This window comes from Salmo salar, chromosome 10, assembly GCF_965601325.2.
Source record: "Salmo salar chromosome 10, fSalSal1, whole genome shotgun sequence".
Taxonomy (NCBI): domain Eukaryota; kingdom Metazoa; phylum Chordata; class Actinopteri; order Salmoniformes; family Salmonidae; genus Salmo; species Salmo salar.
The window spans coordinates 88,936,267-88,949,940 of NC_138300.1; the positions used below are offsets into that span (position 1 = coordinate 88,936,267).

Sequence of the window (13,674 nt, forward strand, 5' to 3'; positions counted from 1 at the left end):
GCTTGCAACTCCAGGGTTGTGGATTTGATTCCCACAGGGGACCAGTATGAAAATGTATACACTCACTACTGTAAGTCACTCTGGATAAGAGTGTCTGCTAAATGACTAAAATGTAAGGAAGTTGGGGGGGGAAACATTATATTCACTAAGTCAAATTAATTTATTGTGATAGAGGTTTCATGATGCTTGTATCTAAATCAAAGGAGATCATTTTAAGATTCTATCCTTCAGTTGGGGTCTCTATAAGCTTGAATATGAGGTCCTAAACCTAGCATGAAAGTGCATCATTGTAGCTGTGTGGGCTAATATAGTCAAAATGTTTGCCTTGGGGTAAATTGAGCCAATGGCAAGTTGAGCAAATTGATGTGTTTTCCTCCCAGACCTAATGCATGGCATTATCACTGGGACATGAGGTAACAACAAGGCCTGGCCTAGGTCAACAATAAATCATAATAATAATAATAAAGTACTAAGTGTTTGTTTGGTGTTAAGCTTGTGTTAAAGTATGCTTAAATTATTCAAAGACAAAAAAAGTGATTGTGATTGTGTTGAATTGTGTTTGGGAAATAAAGATACACATGTAAAAACTAATGTTTAGATGAATTCTGATTATTTCCAAGGATACACAAAATCTTGAAATATATGTAGATATCTTTGCTAGAAAGAATACTATATTTCCCTTGATGGAGTGATACTGAATGTAAAAAATGGCTCAATTTACCCCACTATGGAACATTTCGTTCAAATCAAAAAGGGTGTTGTTAAAAAGTGATTGAATTCAAATGGATTTGCCCAAGAGCTTACCTACACTGTTGCTCTCTGTGAGCGCTGCATTGTATTGTGGTTGCATAATTGCCAGCATATTATGGTCGAGTCACTGTGGAACATTATTTGGTGATTTACCTCTTTCTTTCTACATGTCATCTCTGGTCTTTGACAGCAGAGTGCCTCAGCCATACTGTAGAGACTGTCTCTTTTCATCTATAAGCTCCGGGCCCCGGAGAGGCCCAAAGATAGAAGCACATCCTCTGTTCTGTCCTCAGAGACAGGCCTGAGAATGAGAGGGAAATTAGGTGTTTGGGAGGAAAGAGGAAGTCAAAGAGCATAAGCAGTAGAGATGGAAAGCGGTTTTAGGCTGAAGCAGGGGAATATGGGAGATGGAGAATCTGCTATACTGTGACAACAAATTCTAATTCTGTTTTGTGTGTTTGTGTATAAAGACCAAGGGAAAGAGTAAAGGCCGAGAGGGGCTCAGACGTGGCTTTCTTCACAGCAGACACAATACTTTGAACGACACAAAAGCTTTAAAATCAAATACTGTCATAAAGTCAAATACCAAGGTAAATGTCAGTATCTATATTCCTGGGAATCACCACAATGCCTGTGTGTTATAAATGCACTATTGATTCACGCCCTCACTTCTTTTATCTCCTCTCTCCAGGGGTCTACTGCTTCCTGAACAACAGTGTGTTGGTGTCTCAAGGGGACAGGGATCTGGAAACAAGTAGATAGGGAGCAGGAGATATAGGAGCTACAGGGGCCACGGTGTCTATCTGCTCCTCAGTTCCCCTGTGAGGCTGTCTTTGTGTCAGGGATCGAGAGGTGGACACACACATACAGCCAAGGACTGGCTAACAGCAGGACTAACCCACTCTGAAGGGCACTGGAGGGCCACTGGGCAGAAGGTTGGCATCTGGCTGGCAGAGAGGGGGCACTGTGGTGAGCAGGCGACCGCAGCATCGAGATAACAGATTAGCCAGAACAGCAGGTCAGGGCACATTATCCTGACACAATCTGTACTTCCACCAACACCACACCGCAGAATTCAATTAAACCCTACTGCTCCTGTTACTGGCAGGCAGTGGTCCAGCCTCACACACATACACATATACACAAATAATCTCCACTGCTGGACAGCTACTGAGCCCCCTCCCTTCCCTGCTGTCCTGTTTGACGATCAGCGCCAGATGGAGGGATGGGAGATTTTGATTGGTTTATCTTTTTTTTCCAATCCAGTCACTCATTGCCTCACGGTTCCTTGGAGATCATTCATTGGTAAGCTGTTTTAAGGTCATCATATCTACTTTTCTTAAGATTCTGGGTCAATCCCCTTTGTCATTATGGTCAGAATGCTTTGATTACTTTGGGGGTTTTACTGTATTCTGTTTTTACTCTGGCTGAAAACCACTGGAATTTAGACAGAGTACCTGGACCCAGAGCATTAGAAGGGCTGGTAGATGCTCAGTCTGCCAACACAGGGACACACACCACTCACAGCCTCAATGAGAACTAGACTACAGGGCACCAGACCCAATGTTTCAGAGGAGAACACAAGGTCCTGAGTAGCTCTGCTAGTCTCAGAATCTCTGAAGTGGTTCTACTGACAGAAAAAAAGCTTGAGCGAGACAGGGGCAGAAGAGAGAGCGAGACAAAGGGAGGCGGGGAGACGTGTTATTTGTTCAGGATGACGAGAGACTCGATGGAGCTTCTTTCATATCAGCCTCCCAGCAGTCTCTACCCTCTTTCACCTTCTTTCTCCCATCTAGCTTGCTAGAGCATATCTCTCAGAAGACTGCTTCAGCATTTCACAGAGGACTCCAAACGCAAGGGGCGGACTAACCACTTGGACGACTGAGATGACACTAATGACTCAGTACCTGACTTTTACCATGGATATCACTGTAGGTGGATACGACTGCTAACCAAGGTTAACACAGCGTGATAGACTCTGACATGTTCTCAGGCTAACAGTGTACAATTTGTGTTGAGTTCGTCAGTTTTTTTATGTGCAGACACTCTGCTGGAGCTCCCATCCAGGACTTGAGCAGTGCTGTGTGTGGAAAGTCGGGGCTGGGTGGAAGGTGTGAAGAGCGGCAGCCACGTGTGCAGAGACAGAGAGTGAAGGGAGCAGCACACAACTCTGGGAGAAACTGTTTAGTGTGAGACACTGAGAGACACACTGTGGTGCTGCGACTCTCCCTCTCTCTGTTTGACGGACTGGAAGAGTGTTCTCTCTGAGCCAGCGTGAGCCAGCCTGCACGCTGAGTGGAGCTGAGGCCAGTAGGGTGGGGACAGTGGCAGGGAGCGGTGCATGGCAGTGGGGGGACCGGGTGCCGTCCGTCACCCAGCACCGGGAGGGGCGCTGGGGTTGGGGCTGGGTGTGGGGCGGCCCTGGGGGGGCGAGGGGCCAGAGGTCAGGGAAGCTGAGGCCCTGGTTGACAGGCGGGGCCAGCGTGGAGCGGGGGGGTCGGCCGGGGTCTACCGGAGGTGGAGGAGGGGGCATGCGGTGCTCACTGAGGGTGTGGGTGCTGCTGGGCTCCCTGGGCCTGGTCTTTCTCACCTCCCTCTTCTTCTCCATCTCCCTGAGGGGGGGCGTCAGCCTGCCCTACCTGGACCCACCCGGATGGGAGGAGTCTCGCCGAGTTAAACTAGTGCCCAACTACGCTGGTGCTCACCAGCTAAGCCCTCTAGAGGGCACCCAGCAGGAGAAGACATGTGCCTGCCCCCGCTGTGTGGGAGACCCTGGGGTGTCGGACTGGTTCGATGAGAACTACGACCCGGACATTTCCCCCGTGTGGACACGGGACAACATCCAGCTGCCTGCAGATGTCTACTATTGGTGGGTGGTAAGTGATCCAGTTGAACACCACCTATTTTTACTCCATTTTACCCATCCTCTTTCGTTCTCCTGGTCTCCATGGAAAGAATGAGAGCAGCTCTGCCAATCATATTAAAAGAAGACAGAGCTGTAAATGTCCCTGGAAGTTCTGTTTGAATTACTGTCAGGAAATCAAGCCTATGTGATTACTTGGCTAAAAGAGGTTGTTATTTCTAAGTAACGTAGAGGAGGTGGGAGGTCAGAGGTTTAGCCTATTTAGTGTCACGTCCTTGAGTTGCTGGCTTTATATATATCCCACTAGATAATTAGGTGAGATTGTAAACAGAAGTAGACCGGCCAGTGCCGAAACAGTGTAAAGTAAATGAGATTAGAGAGAGGAGGAACTAATGAAGTAGGGAAAGGTGAAGGAGTGCATAGATTAGGATTAATGTATCTCCTGTAAAGTGAAAAGTCTGCAATTTTGAGTTGGTTAGAAGATATTGTTTTAGTAACATATCTCTTATGGAATTGGCTAGTCTTTGAGCAGAGTGCTGGCCCCTTACACTCTCAAAAAAAAAAGGGTACAGTGAGAGTACAGTATTGTTCTCGGGGGTACAAAAATGTCAAAATACACATAATGTACCTTCAGACATACACATATAATCTCTGTTCGGTGCCTTAGGGTACATGTGTTGATAATCTAGTATAATGGTCCACTTTTCTACCCAATATTTTGGATATAAAGGTACAGTACAATCATCACAAAAACCTTGACCATCTGTCATATTTCCCAACCTGCTCTATTGTGGGTACATTTTTTGAATTGTTTGTTTCAATGTGTTCTTTGCATGCACATTGATTGATTGATCTTATGCTATACGAAGGTAAATAACATACACTACAGTTCAAAAGTTTGGGGTCACTTAGAAATGTCCTTGTTTTTGAAAGAAAAGCACATTTTTTGTCTATTAAAATAACATCAAATTGATCAGAAATACAGTGTAGACATTGTTAATGTTGTAAATGACTATTGTAGCTGGAAACTGCAGATTTTTTATGGAATATCTACATTCCAGGCGTACAGAGGCCCATTATCAGCAACCATCATTCCTGTGTTCCAATGGCACGTTGTGTTAGCTAATCCAAGTTTATCGTTTTAAAAGGCTAATTGATCATTAGAAAACCCTTTTGTGATTATTTTAGCACAGCTGAAAACTGTTGTTCTGATTAAAGAAGCAATAAAACTGGCCTTCTTTAGACTAGCTGAGTATCTGGAGCATCAACATTTGTGGGTTCGATTACAGGCTCAAAATGGCCAGAACCAAATAACTTTCTTTTGAAACTCGTCAGTCTATTCTTGTTCTGAGAAATGAAGGCCATTCCGTGCGAGAAATTGCTAAGAAATTGAAGATCTCGTACAACGCTGTGTACTACTCCCTTCACAGAACAGCGCAAACTGGCTCTAACCAGAAGAGAAAGAGGAGTGGGAGGCCCCGGTGCACAACTGAGCAAGAGGACAAGTACATTAGAGTGTGTAGTTTGAGAAATAGACGCCTCACAAGTCCTCAACTGGCAGCTTCATTAAATAGTACCCGCAAAACACCAGTCTCAACGTCAACAGTGAAGAGGCAATTCCGGGATGCTGGCCTTCTAGGCAGTGATACAGCCTATGATACAGCCTGGATTCAAACCAGGGACTGTAGTAACGCATCTTGCACTGAGATGCAGTGCCTTAGACCGCTGCGCCACTCAGTGTATATACTTGGTATAAGGGAGAGGTGGTAGTGAAGAGTATAGTCATAGTTTCTCTACAATGAAGCCTGAGAGGAGCAGAGCAGAGCAGGAGCAGAGCAGGAGCAGAGCAGAGCAGGAGCAGAGCAGAAGCAGAGCAGAGCAGGAGCAGAGCAGAAGCAGAGCAGAGCAGGAGCAGGAGCAGAGCAGGAGCAGGAGCAGAGCAGGAGCAGAGCAGGAGCAGGAGCAGAGCAGGAGCAGGAGCAGAGCAGGAGCAGAGCAGGAGCAGGAGCAGGAGCAGAGCAGAGCAGGAGCAGAGCAGAGCAGGAGCAGAGCAGAGCAGAGCAGGAGCAGAGCAGAGCAGGAGCAGAGCAGAGCAGGAGCAGAGCAGAGCAGGAGCAGAGCAGAGCAGGAGCAGAGCAGAGCAGGAGCAGAGCAGGAGCAGAGCAGAGCAGGAGCAGAGCAGAGCAGGAGCAGAGCAGAGCAGGAGCAGAGCAGGAGCAGAGCAGAGCAGGAGCAGAGCAGAGCAGGAGCAGGAGCAGAGCAGGAGCAGAGCAGAGCAGGAGCAGAGCAGAGCAGGAGCAGAGCAGGAGCAGAGCAGAGCAGGAGCAGAGCAGAGCAGGAGCAGAGCAGAGCAGGAGCAGAGCAGAGCAGGAGCAGAGCAGAGCAGGAGCAGAGCAGGAGCAGAGCAGAGCAGGAGCAGAGCAGAGCAGGAGCAGAGCAGAGCAGGAGCAGAGCAGAGCAGGAGCAGAGCAGAGCAGGAGCAGAGCAGGAGCAGAGCAGAGCAGGAGCAGAGCAGAGCAGGAGCAGAGCAGTAAAGACACAGTCTGGCAGCAGCAGTGCCCACTAAACATCTGCCAAAAATGTGTGACCCTGCAGAAATCCACTGTGCAGTGCCAGGCGTTGGCATCGAGGAGAGGGAGAGAGATGAGAGGGAGCAAGAGAGATAGAGGAAAGGATAGAGGGGGAGCAATGGGGAGAGAGGAAAAGAGAGACAGTGAGAGGGTCATGCAGGGGAAACTGAGAATTGGGGAGGAGGTGGCAGGGGGGAGTAGCTGTGCGAGGAGAGAGATGGCGAGAGAGAGAAAGAGGGTTGCTTGTGGGAGAGGGAGAGGTATTTGAAAGGGGTGCCAATAGTCTGATGGAACTATTTTGTTTCTTTGTTGGGAGGTGCTCAGATAGCCAAGTGTTGAAAAACAGCCTCTCATTTTCACCTTCAATGTTTATACATAGATGTCCTCTCTCCATCCATTTCCCCCCAAAACATTTCACCTCTTTTCACCTTCATTTAAATATTCAGTTTCCTTTTCTTTTTTTCATGAATCACTACTACACCCTCCCCCTCTGCCTTATTTCGACATCCTGGTGGAGGAAAGAGAGAAGAGTGTCCTTTTCTGCCCTCAGAACCACCTCTTCTTCTCCCATCCCATCCCCCTCTCCTCAGCCAGTCTCAGTGGCCTGTCCTCCCATATGAGTCTATGGTACTGCCCCTGCCTGCTCTCCTGACCGTGCTGCCTCTCTGTCGCCCCCTGCCTGTAGATGCTGCAGCCTCAGTTCAAGCCCCACACGATCCAGCAGGTGCTGCTGCGGCTGTTCCAGGTGATCCCAGGCCGCTCCCCCTACGGCTCTTGGGACCCCGCCCGCTGCCTGCGCTGTGCAGTGGTGGGGAACTCAGGCAACCTCCGTGGGGCCGGGTACGGGCCCACCATAGACGGCCACAACTACATCATGAGGTGAGGAAGGGAAGGAGAGGGGGTGGGAGAGAAAGAGGTGCTTGTTTTCTAAATCTGTTTATTAGCTGTTCATTTGTATTATACTGTGTATTATACAGTGTATTATACTGTGTATTATACTGCGATTGTAAGCTATTGAAGGCTTTCGTATCTCTGCAGAAGATTGTGTACCCTTGTGGTTGGTGGGTGGGGAGGGGGCGTAGGGTGTCCTCAACAATAGGTTCTGCTGATGTCTTGAATCTGATTATGTTTGATGAAATCTTCCCTCCACATTGGCTGGATAATTGGTCATGTGACCAGCAGCTCTCCGTAGGCTGCGGCTTTGTGTCTTAAGAAGATAAAGGCAGCAAAACATATAGATTATAACGGTAATGCACTAAATCCTACTGAGCTAATCCCTCTCCCTGTCTGTCTGCAAACGCACACACAGACAGACACATACATAGCATATACTCACACAAGCATTACACATGCACAGCCATGCATACAGTACACTATACAATTACACACACACATGACGCATACACAATCCATGGACAGGGATGAAGACAATCAGTGACAATATCTAAGCATGGGAGTGGGTTTGCATATGAGAGAGGGGGGAGAGAGAGTGTTTTTAATGACAGTAGAATGTGTGTGGGTGGATAAATAACAGTAATGAAACCCAGCACAGCATCCAGGGATCAGCAGCCATTTTCTGCCTTCAGAAGCCTGCCTGCGTGGGCCCAACCAGCTACTACTCTGTCTTCATGGTGTCTGTCTGTCTGTTGTTCTTCCCTAATGTCTTGATATCCCTCTGTCCGTGTCTGTCTGTCTTTGGAGTTACTTCCAGCATGGTCTGATTCCCTGTGTCTGTCCTGTCTATGTGTCCTTCAGGATCAACCTGGCCCCCACGGTGGGCTATGAGGAGGACGCAGGCAGCCACACCACCCACCACTTCATGTACCCAGAGAGTGCCAAGAACCTGGCAGCCAATGTCAGCTTCGTGCTGGTGCCCTTCAAGACCCTGGACCTGCTGTGGATCACCAGCGCACTCTCCACTGGACAGATCCGCTTGTAAGAGCAATGCTCACGCACACACATGCATTTACGCATGGATACACACACACACACACACACACACACACACACACACACACACACACACACACACACACACACACACACACACACAGTCCTACACATTCAAACTCAATCCAGCTCCATTTATATTGCTTTAACACACACACCTTTTCACACTAGCACATTTTGTTCACATGTTTAATGTGACCTGCTGCTTCACACCTTCACAAGCACAGTGCCACTCTCTCTCTTGCTCTCTCTTTGCTCTCTCCTCCCAGTCCAGATCAGAGCACATCAACAACAGAGCACTCTCTCTCTGTGGAACCACGGGAACAACGCGCCGTCTGTGAATCATTCAATCACTTAAAAGCAATTTAGAAAGTAAAGGATAAAAGAGTGTTTCATCTCTCTCTCTCTCTCAGTACCTACGCCCCTGTGAAGCAGTTTCTACGGGTGGACAAAGACAAGGTACCACATCTGTCATCAGAATCTCTCCGATCTCTTATATGTATCAGTCAATGGTACTTTTCAACGGAACATAATTGTAGCTGAAGAACCCTTTTAGGTGCTAGATAGCACCTTTTATTCTAGGAGTGTAGCTGTGCTGTTGAGGAACTAGAACAAGCACACTTGTATTTGTTTTGTTTGGAACACAGCCCTGCATCCCTGATATCACACATGCAATCCAAAAGTGGTCCGTTATAAATCGCAATCTGGGTCAGGTGGGCATACTTTAAAAGCTTATTCTATTAGCCAGTATGACTAGCTAAGTTCTACAATACGATAGATAGGCTTTCACAATGCAATTCATGGAAACGGATCAAAATTTGGTGCGCATGGAACGGAGTGCATTCAGGTGAGTGTGTCGCGCCAATGTTCTTCACAGTAGACCTGCAGGCTCATTCTGTTCAGAGTAACCTAAGGTATGACGCCATGTCATCTTAGAAGTGTACAAACATAGTGATCATAAACGTTGACGCTGTATATGACATGAGTTCTATGATATGGAACTGTGAAGTGCACATTTGGACTCATGGGTGTTTGACTTGCTTGTATGACATCAAAGCAGTATTTACAATCCTCAACGTCTCATCTTTCACAATACACAGAGTCCTCATCATTTACAGCATTTCCCTCACTCAGTCAACCAAAAATGTGCAAACGTTTTAATATAATGTTTCTTTAGGCCTGCCTAATCGAAGAAGAAAAAATGTCTCTGTTAAAATGTAGCAGCCCCAAGGCTGCGTCATTGCCAGCTATTTTTATTCATCGAGGCCCGGCTATTTCAGTGTTAAACGGCCATGTAGCACTGCACATATGCTTTTGGGTCAAGTGCAAGTTGCCGAGGGTTGATGATCACTTGTGATTTATCAGGTCTTTGTTAATTGCTGCAGTTGTGAACCTTAGGAAATATATAACTGAAATTGTTCAGGCAACAAATGAATGCAGTACAATTGTAGATGTAGATGCTCTGTTTTGAATTTAAATAGATGTTCTACCTTGTATTGCCTACTTTTTATTTGACCATATCATGTTTTAGGTTATTTCTAGCCGTTGGTGGAGCTTTAGGTACTCTCTACTAATGTAGCCAGCTTTTGGGGAGTAACAAGTCATTTATAAATGTTTATAAAGTATATACAGTTAGTAAATGTTTCTTAAGGATCTACGTTAATCAACAACTGAGGAAGTAAGTGTATGTACTGACATTTACAAATGCATTCATTTAACAATTTATAAATATCCCATTCATGATATATATAAATACCTTATAAATAATCTTATGAATTGACAATAACTCCTTTATAACTGCTACATTATTAGTACATTATTCATAATTTACAAATTGTGAACATACTATGATCAAACACCTTATTCATTACCTTATAAATCATTAATAAATTATTACAAATGTTTAAATGTGTAAATGGCTATTTAGAGATTTCTTATTGACATTTACAAATGTAGGAAGAATTATTAATACATGGTAAATCAACTCTTTACAAACTGTTTATCTCCACAGGTTCAGATTTTCAACCCAGCCTTCTTCAAGTACATCCATGACCGCTGGACCAGGCACCACGGCCGCTACCCCTCCACAGGCATGCTGGTCCTGTTCTTCGCTCTGCACGTGTGTGACGAGGTGAGGTGATCACACACACACACACACACGCGCACGCGCGCGCGTGTCTCTCGGTCTGTTAGGATTGACATGAACATGATTTGTTGGTCTATCTGTAATGTTTGAAAACCTTGGTCTTGTTTTACAGGTGAATGTTTTTGGCTTTGGCGCTGACAGTCGAGGCAACTGGCACCACTATTGGGAGCAGAACCGCTACTCTGGAGAGTTCCGGAAAACAGGGGTACATGACGCAGATTACGAGGCCCAGATCATCGACTCACTGGCAAAGGCCGGAAAGATCACAGTTTTTCCAGGAAAGTGAGGGCTGGAGGTGTGGTGGACTGGGCAGGCTTACAGGAACACTGGAGTAACCATCACCACCAGCCATCTTTATGTGCTTAGTTATCTGGTTCTTTGTGATTTGCATAGAGAGGGTTCCATAACACTAGATCATACGTTGCCTGATGACCCTGTTCCCATTGTGCAGGAGGGTAAGATGCTGATGGTTGTGAGTGGAACTACATGTGACTACACACTCTGCCCCCAACAGGCCTACCTCCATAGCCCTCAGCCCTGAGGAGAAACGGACGGTCAGAACTATAGTGGGGGCGGAGAAGTCTGGCCTAGCCACTGTATGGACCTGTGAGCCAGTCCCACAATCCCACCTCCTGCTCATCCGCAGGGGGTTGAGTCATCACACGCCTTAGGGGTCTCACACCCAGAGACTCAGCCCCCTCCCACTCTGTAGCCCCCACCCTAAATGTCATGGCAACCGGTGACGGACACTGATCTACCCCTGCCGTGTCCACACCCACCTGTATAGCTGCTGTTAAAGCCCCCTTGCCCCTCGGAGCTGGGAGTACTAGGTAGTTGAAGTTTACGTGGTTGGAAGCCCAGAGGCTACTTCAAAATAAGAGTTCCTGTTGTAATTATATGACTGTCATGTTGAAGGTATGTACGGCCCACAGGGATTTGACCACATAGACAGTATTAACCCTTTGATTTGTTTTAACCATTTTAAGTGACTAATCATCCTGCTAATTAGGTAGATTGGGGAGAGGCTTACACATGGTCAACAACAACACAAGCAGACATATAGCAATAAGACTAACACTACTCACTCATTAACATACACACACACTCTTCCACACGTACACCGTTCACACAATGTTCTTGGTCATTTAGAGCTAATACCAGTAAGTATAGGACTGAGTACAGAGCTCACACTAAGATGACCTGCTGCCTCCTGCTGCCTGTTAAGGGATACTGCATCACTTTGAGGCCCATACATTATATGTACATAGGACAAACTGAAGGCTGCCTCTTCTGTGTCTAATGATGACCACTTGATAATGGAAAGTAATATGGCACAACATAACTAACCCGACTGCTAGTAAAAAATGCCACTATATTTTCAGATCAGAGTTTAGGAACTCTAAAAAGGTAGGTAGCTTAGCAGGTAGTCTAGGCAGGTAGCCTAGCAATTAAGCGTGTCGGCCAGTAACCGAAAGGTTGCTGGTTCAAATCTCTGAGCTGACTCGGTTAGAAAACTGTCTGTGCTCTTGAGCAACGCACTTAACCCTAATTGCTTTTGTAAGTCGCTCTGAATAAGGGTGTGTGCTAATTTAGTTAAATGTAAAAACTCTGTCTTTAGTCCTGGCTGCAGTAGTTATTAGCCAATTTGGCAATGTGACATTCAGTTAAGGATGCGTGCTGTTGTGTAATCCTATGATGATATCATAAATATGGTATATACCATTATGTACTGTATGATGTACTTGTATTATATCTATCCTTTGCACATCATGGAGTTCTTATCTGACACTCTGACATTGAGTTGGGCAGATCACTGTAACTGATTCCTATACATAACTCATTTCTGTGTGGAATTTTTGTTGTTTTCAAGTATGTCTCTACCTGACACACATACTTTAAGGACATCTACGGAGTGCCAGTGAGTTTTTATCAGCCCTCACTCCTTACTAGTGTGTGTGTGAGAGAGAGTGCTGTAAAAACAAAATGTGATTTACTTAGTTTTGTCAAAGTGAGATTTTCAGTTAGACCCCTCTCATAAGAAAATAGACACATATCAGCAATTTACAGCCATGTGACAACACACACACATCAATGCTTGCGTGCCTTGTCCCAGTGTTGGACATACCTTTCCTGCAGTGCACCATAAACCTCAGTACACGTGTGCTATCTTAAGCTTGATTTAGTCTGCACAGGACATTCACGCAAACACAAAGCCCCTTCTACTATGGGTACTGCTATTGTGATCATAAGAGCGTGTCAGTCATGTCTCTTACACACATACACATATTCTGAGGGCTTCAAATGTCTTCTCCGACTTAGACCATACACCTTAGATTATACCCACCCCCTCTGGTCTTGCCTGGCTGAGAGCTGTGCCTTCTGGACCCATATGATTCACTATGCCTTTCTCTAGGAGCCACGTAGAGGCTTTCTTTATGCTGTTGCTTTTTAAACAACTCATTATCTAGAGATGAAAGAAAATCAACTCCTACCTGTGACTAGAAATGGGTGAAGTTGATGACTATGGTTGTATTCATTTGCTCTTCTCAATCAGTGTTTTGCCATTGTGTCTGTGATTCGTATGTGCTGAGGTAATGTGTTCAAGATGACAGCCGATGGCATTGTGTCCAGTGGTTAAAACATATCTCCACCTTATGTCTGTGTTTTACATGGGATGTTTTAGTAAGTATACCCAACACTTTCCTGGGTGATACTACTAACCACGCCAGAACTAAAATGTGCAATACTTCAAAGAGAATCAAACACAATTGACTAATGATTGGACATAACTTTAATTCCATTACTCCCAATTACTTTTGTAATAACTGTTTATCCAACAGGACAATACCCATATCTACTGTATCAATAAAGCTAGCACATTGAAGCTGAATGCCACGTTTTAGCTCAACGTGCATAAGGATACAGTCTTCCCTAATATGTTGTTTGATTGCTGTGTACACTGTGGGGAACTGACTGTGTGAAAGGTGAGACATCCCTTTCAACTCTGCTGTCCCTGATATTATTATTCCGTAATGGATAGTTATGAATGTATTTGAGTTCATCGGGTCTTGCTTGAGTGGCTTCTAGTGATAGCTGAATGGTCTCTTATGAAGCGTCTATGCTGTTGCAGTGTTTTGATGGTTTCATCTCCAGCTCTTCATTAGAGGTCTCTTGTGCACAACAACAATATATACCGACAACAGACTGTACGTGCCATCAGTGTTACTATCATTATTACCAATAGTATCCTCATTAGTATTATGACTATCATTGGTTGTAAGTACTCCCTCTTTACTACTTAAAACCTCAGTGTGTGTGTGGTGGACTGTTTTTAATCATATGCTATTGTGAAAATAAAAGCAACATGAAAAGATGGTGGTTTTCTGGGTCTTTCC

At 45.5% G+C, this 13,674-nt stretch overlaps 1 protein-coding gene across 1 annotated transcript; it reads left to right on the forward strand.

The window, feature by feature from the left end:
• The first annotated feature begins 2,994 nt into the window (after positions 1 to 2,994).
• Positions 2,995 to 13,652, forward strand: st3gal2 (ST3 beta-galactoside alpha-2,3-sialyltransferase 2). Its single transcript, XM_014124237.3, has 6 exons — positions 2,995 to 3,626; positions 6,869 to 7,062; positions 7,939 to 8,118; positions 8,547 to 8,592; positions 10,145 to 10,264; positions 10,392 to 13,652. The coding sequence occupies exons 1-6, from the start codon at positions 3,282 to 3,284 to the stop codon at positions 10,563 to 10,565; spliced, it is 1,059 nt and encodes a 352-aa protein (XP_013979712.1). The 5' UTR covers positions 2,995 to 3,281; the 3' UTR covers positions 10,566 to 13,652.
• The last annotated feature ends 22 nt before the right edge of the window (positions 13,653 to 13,674 follow it).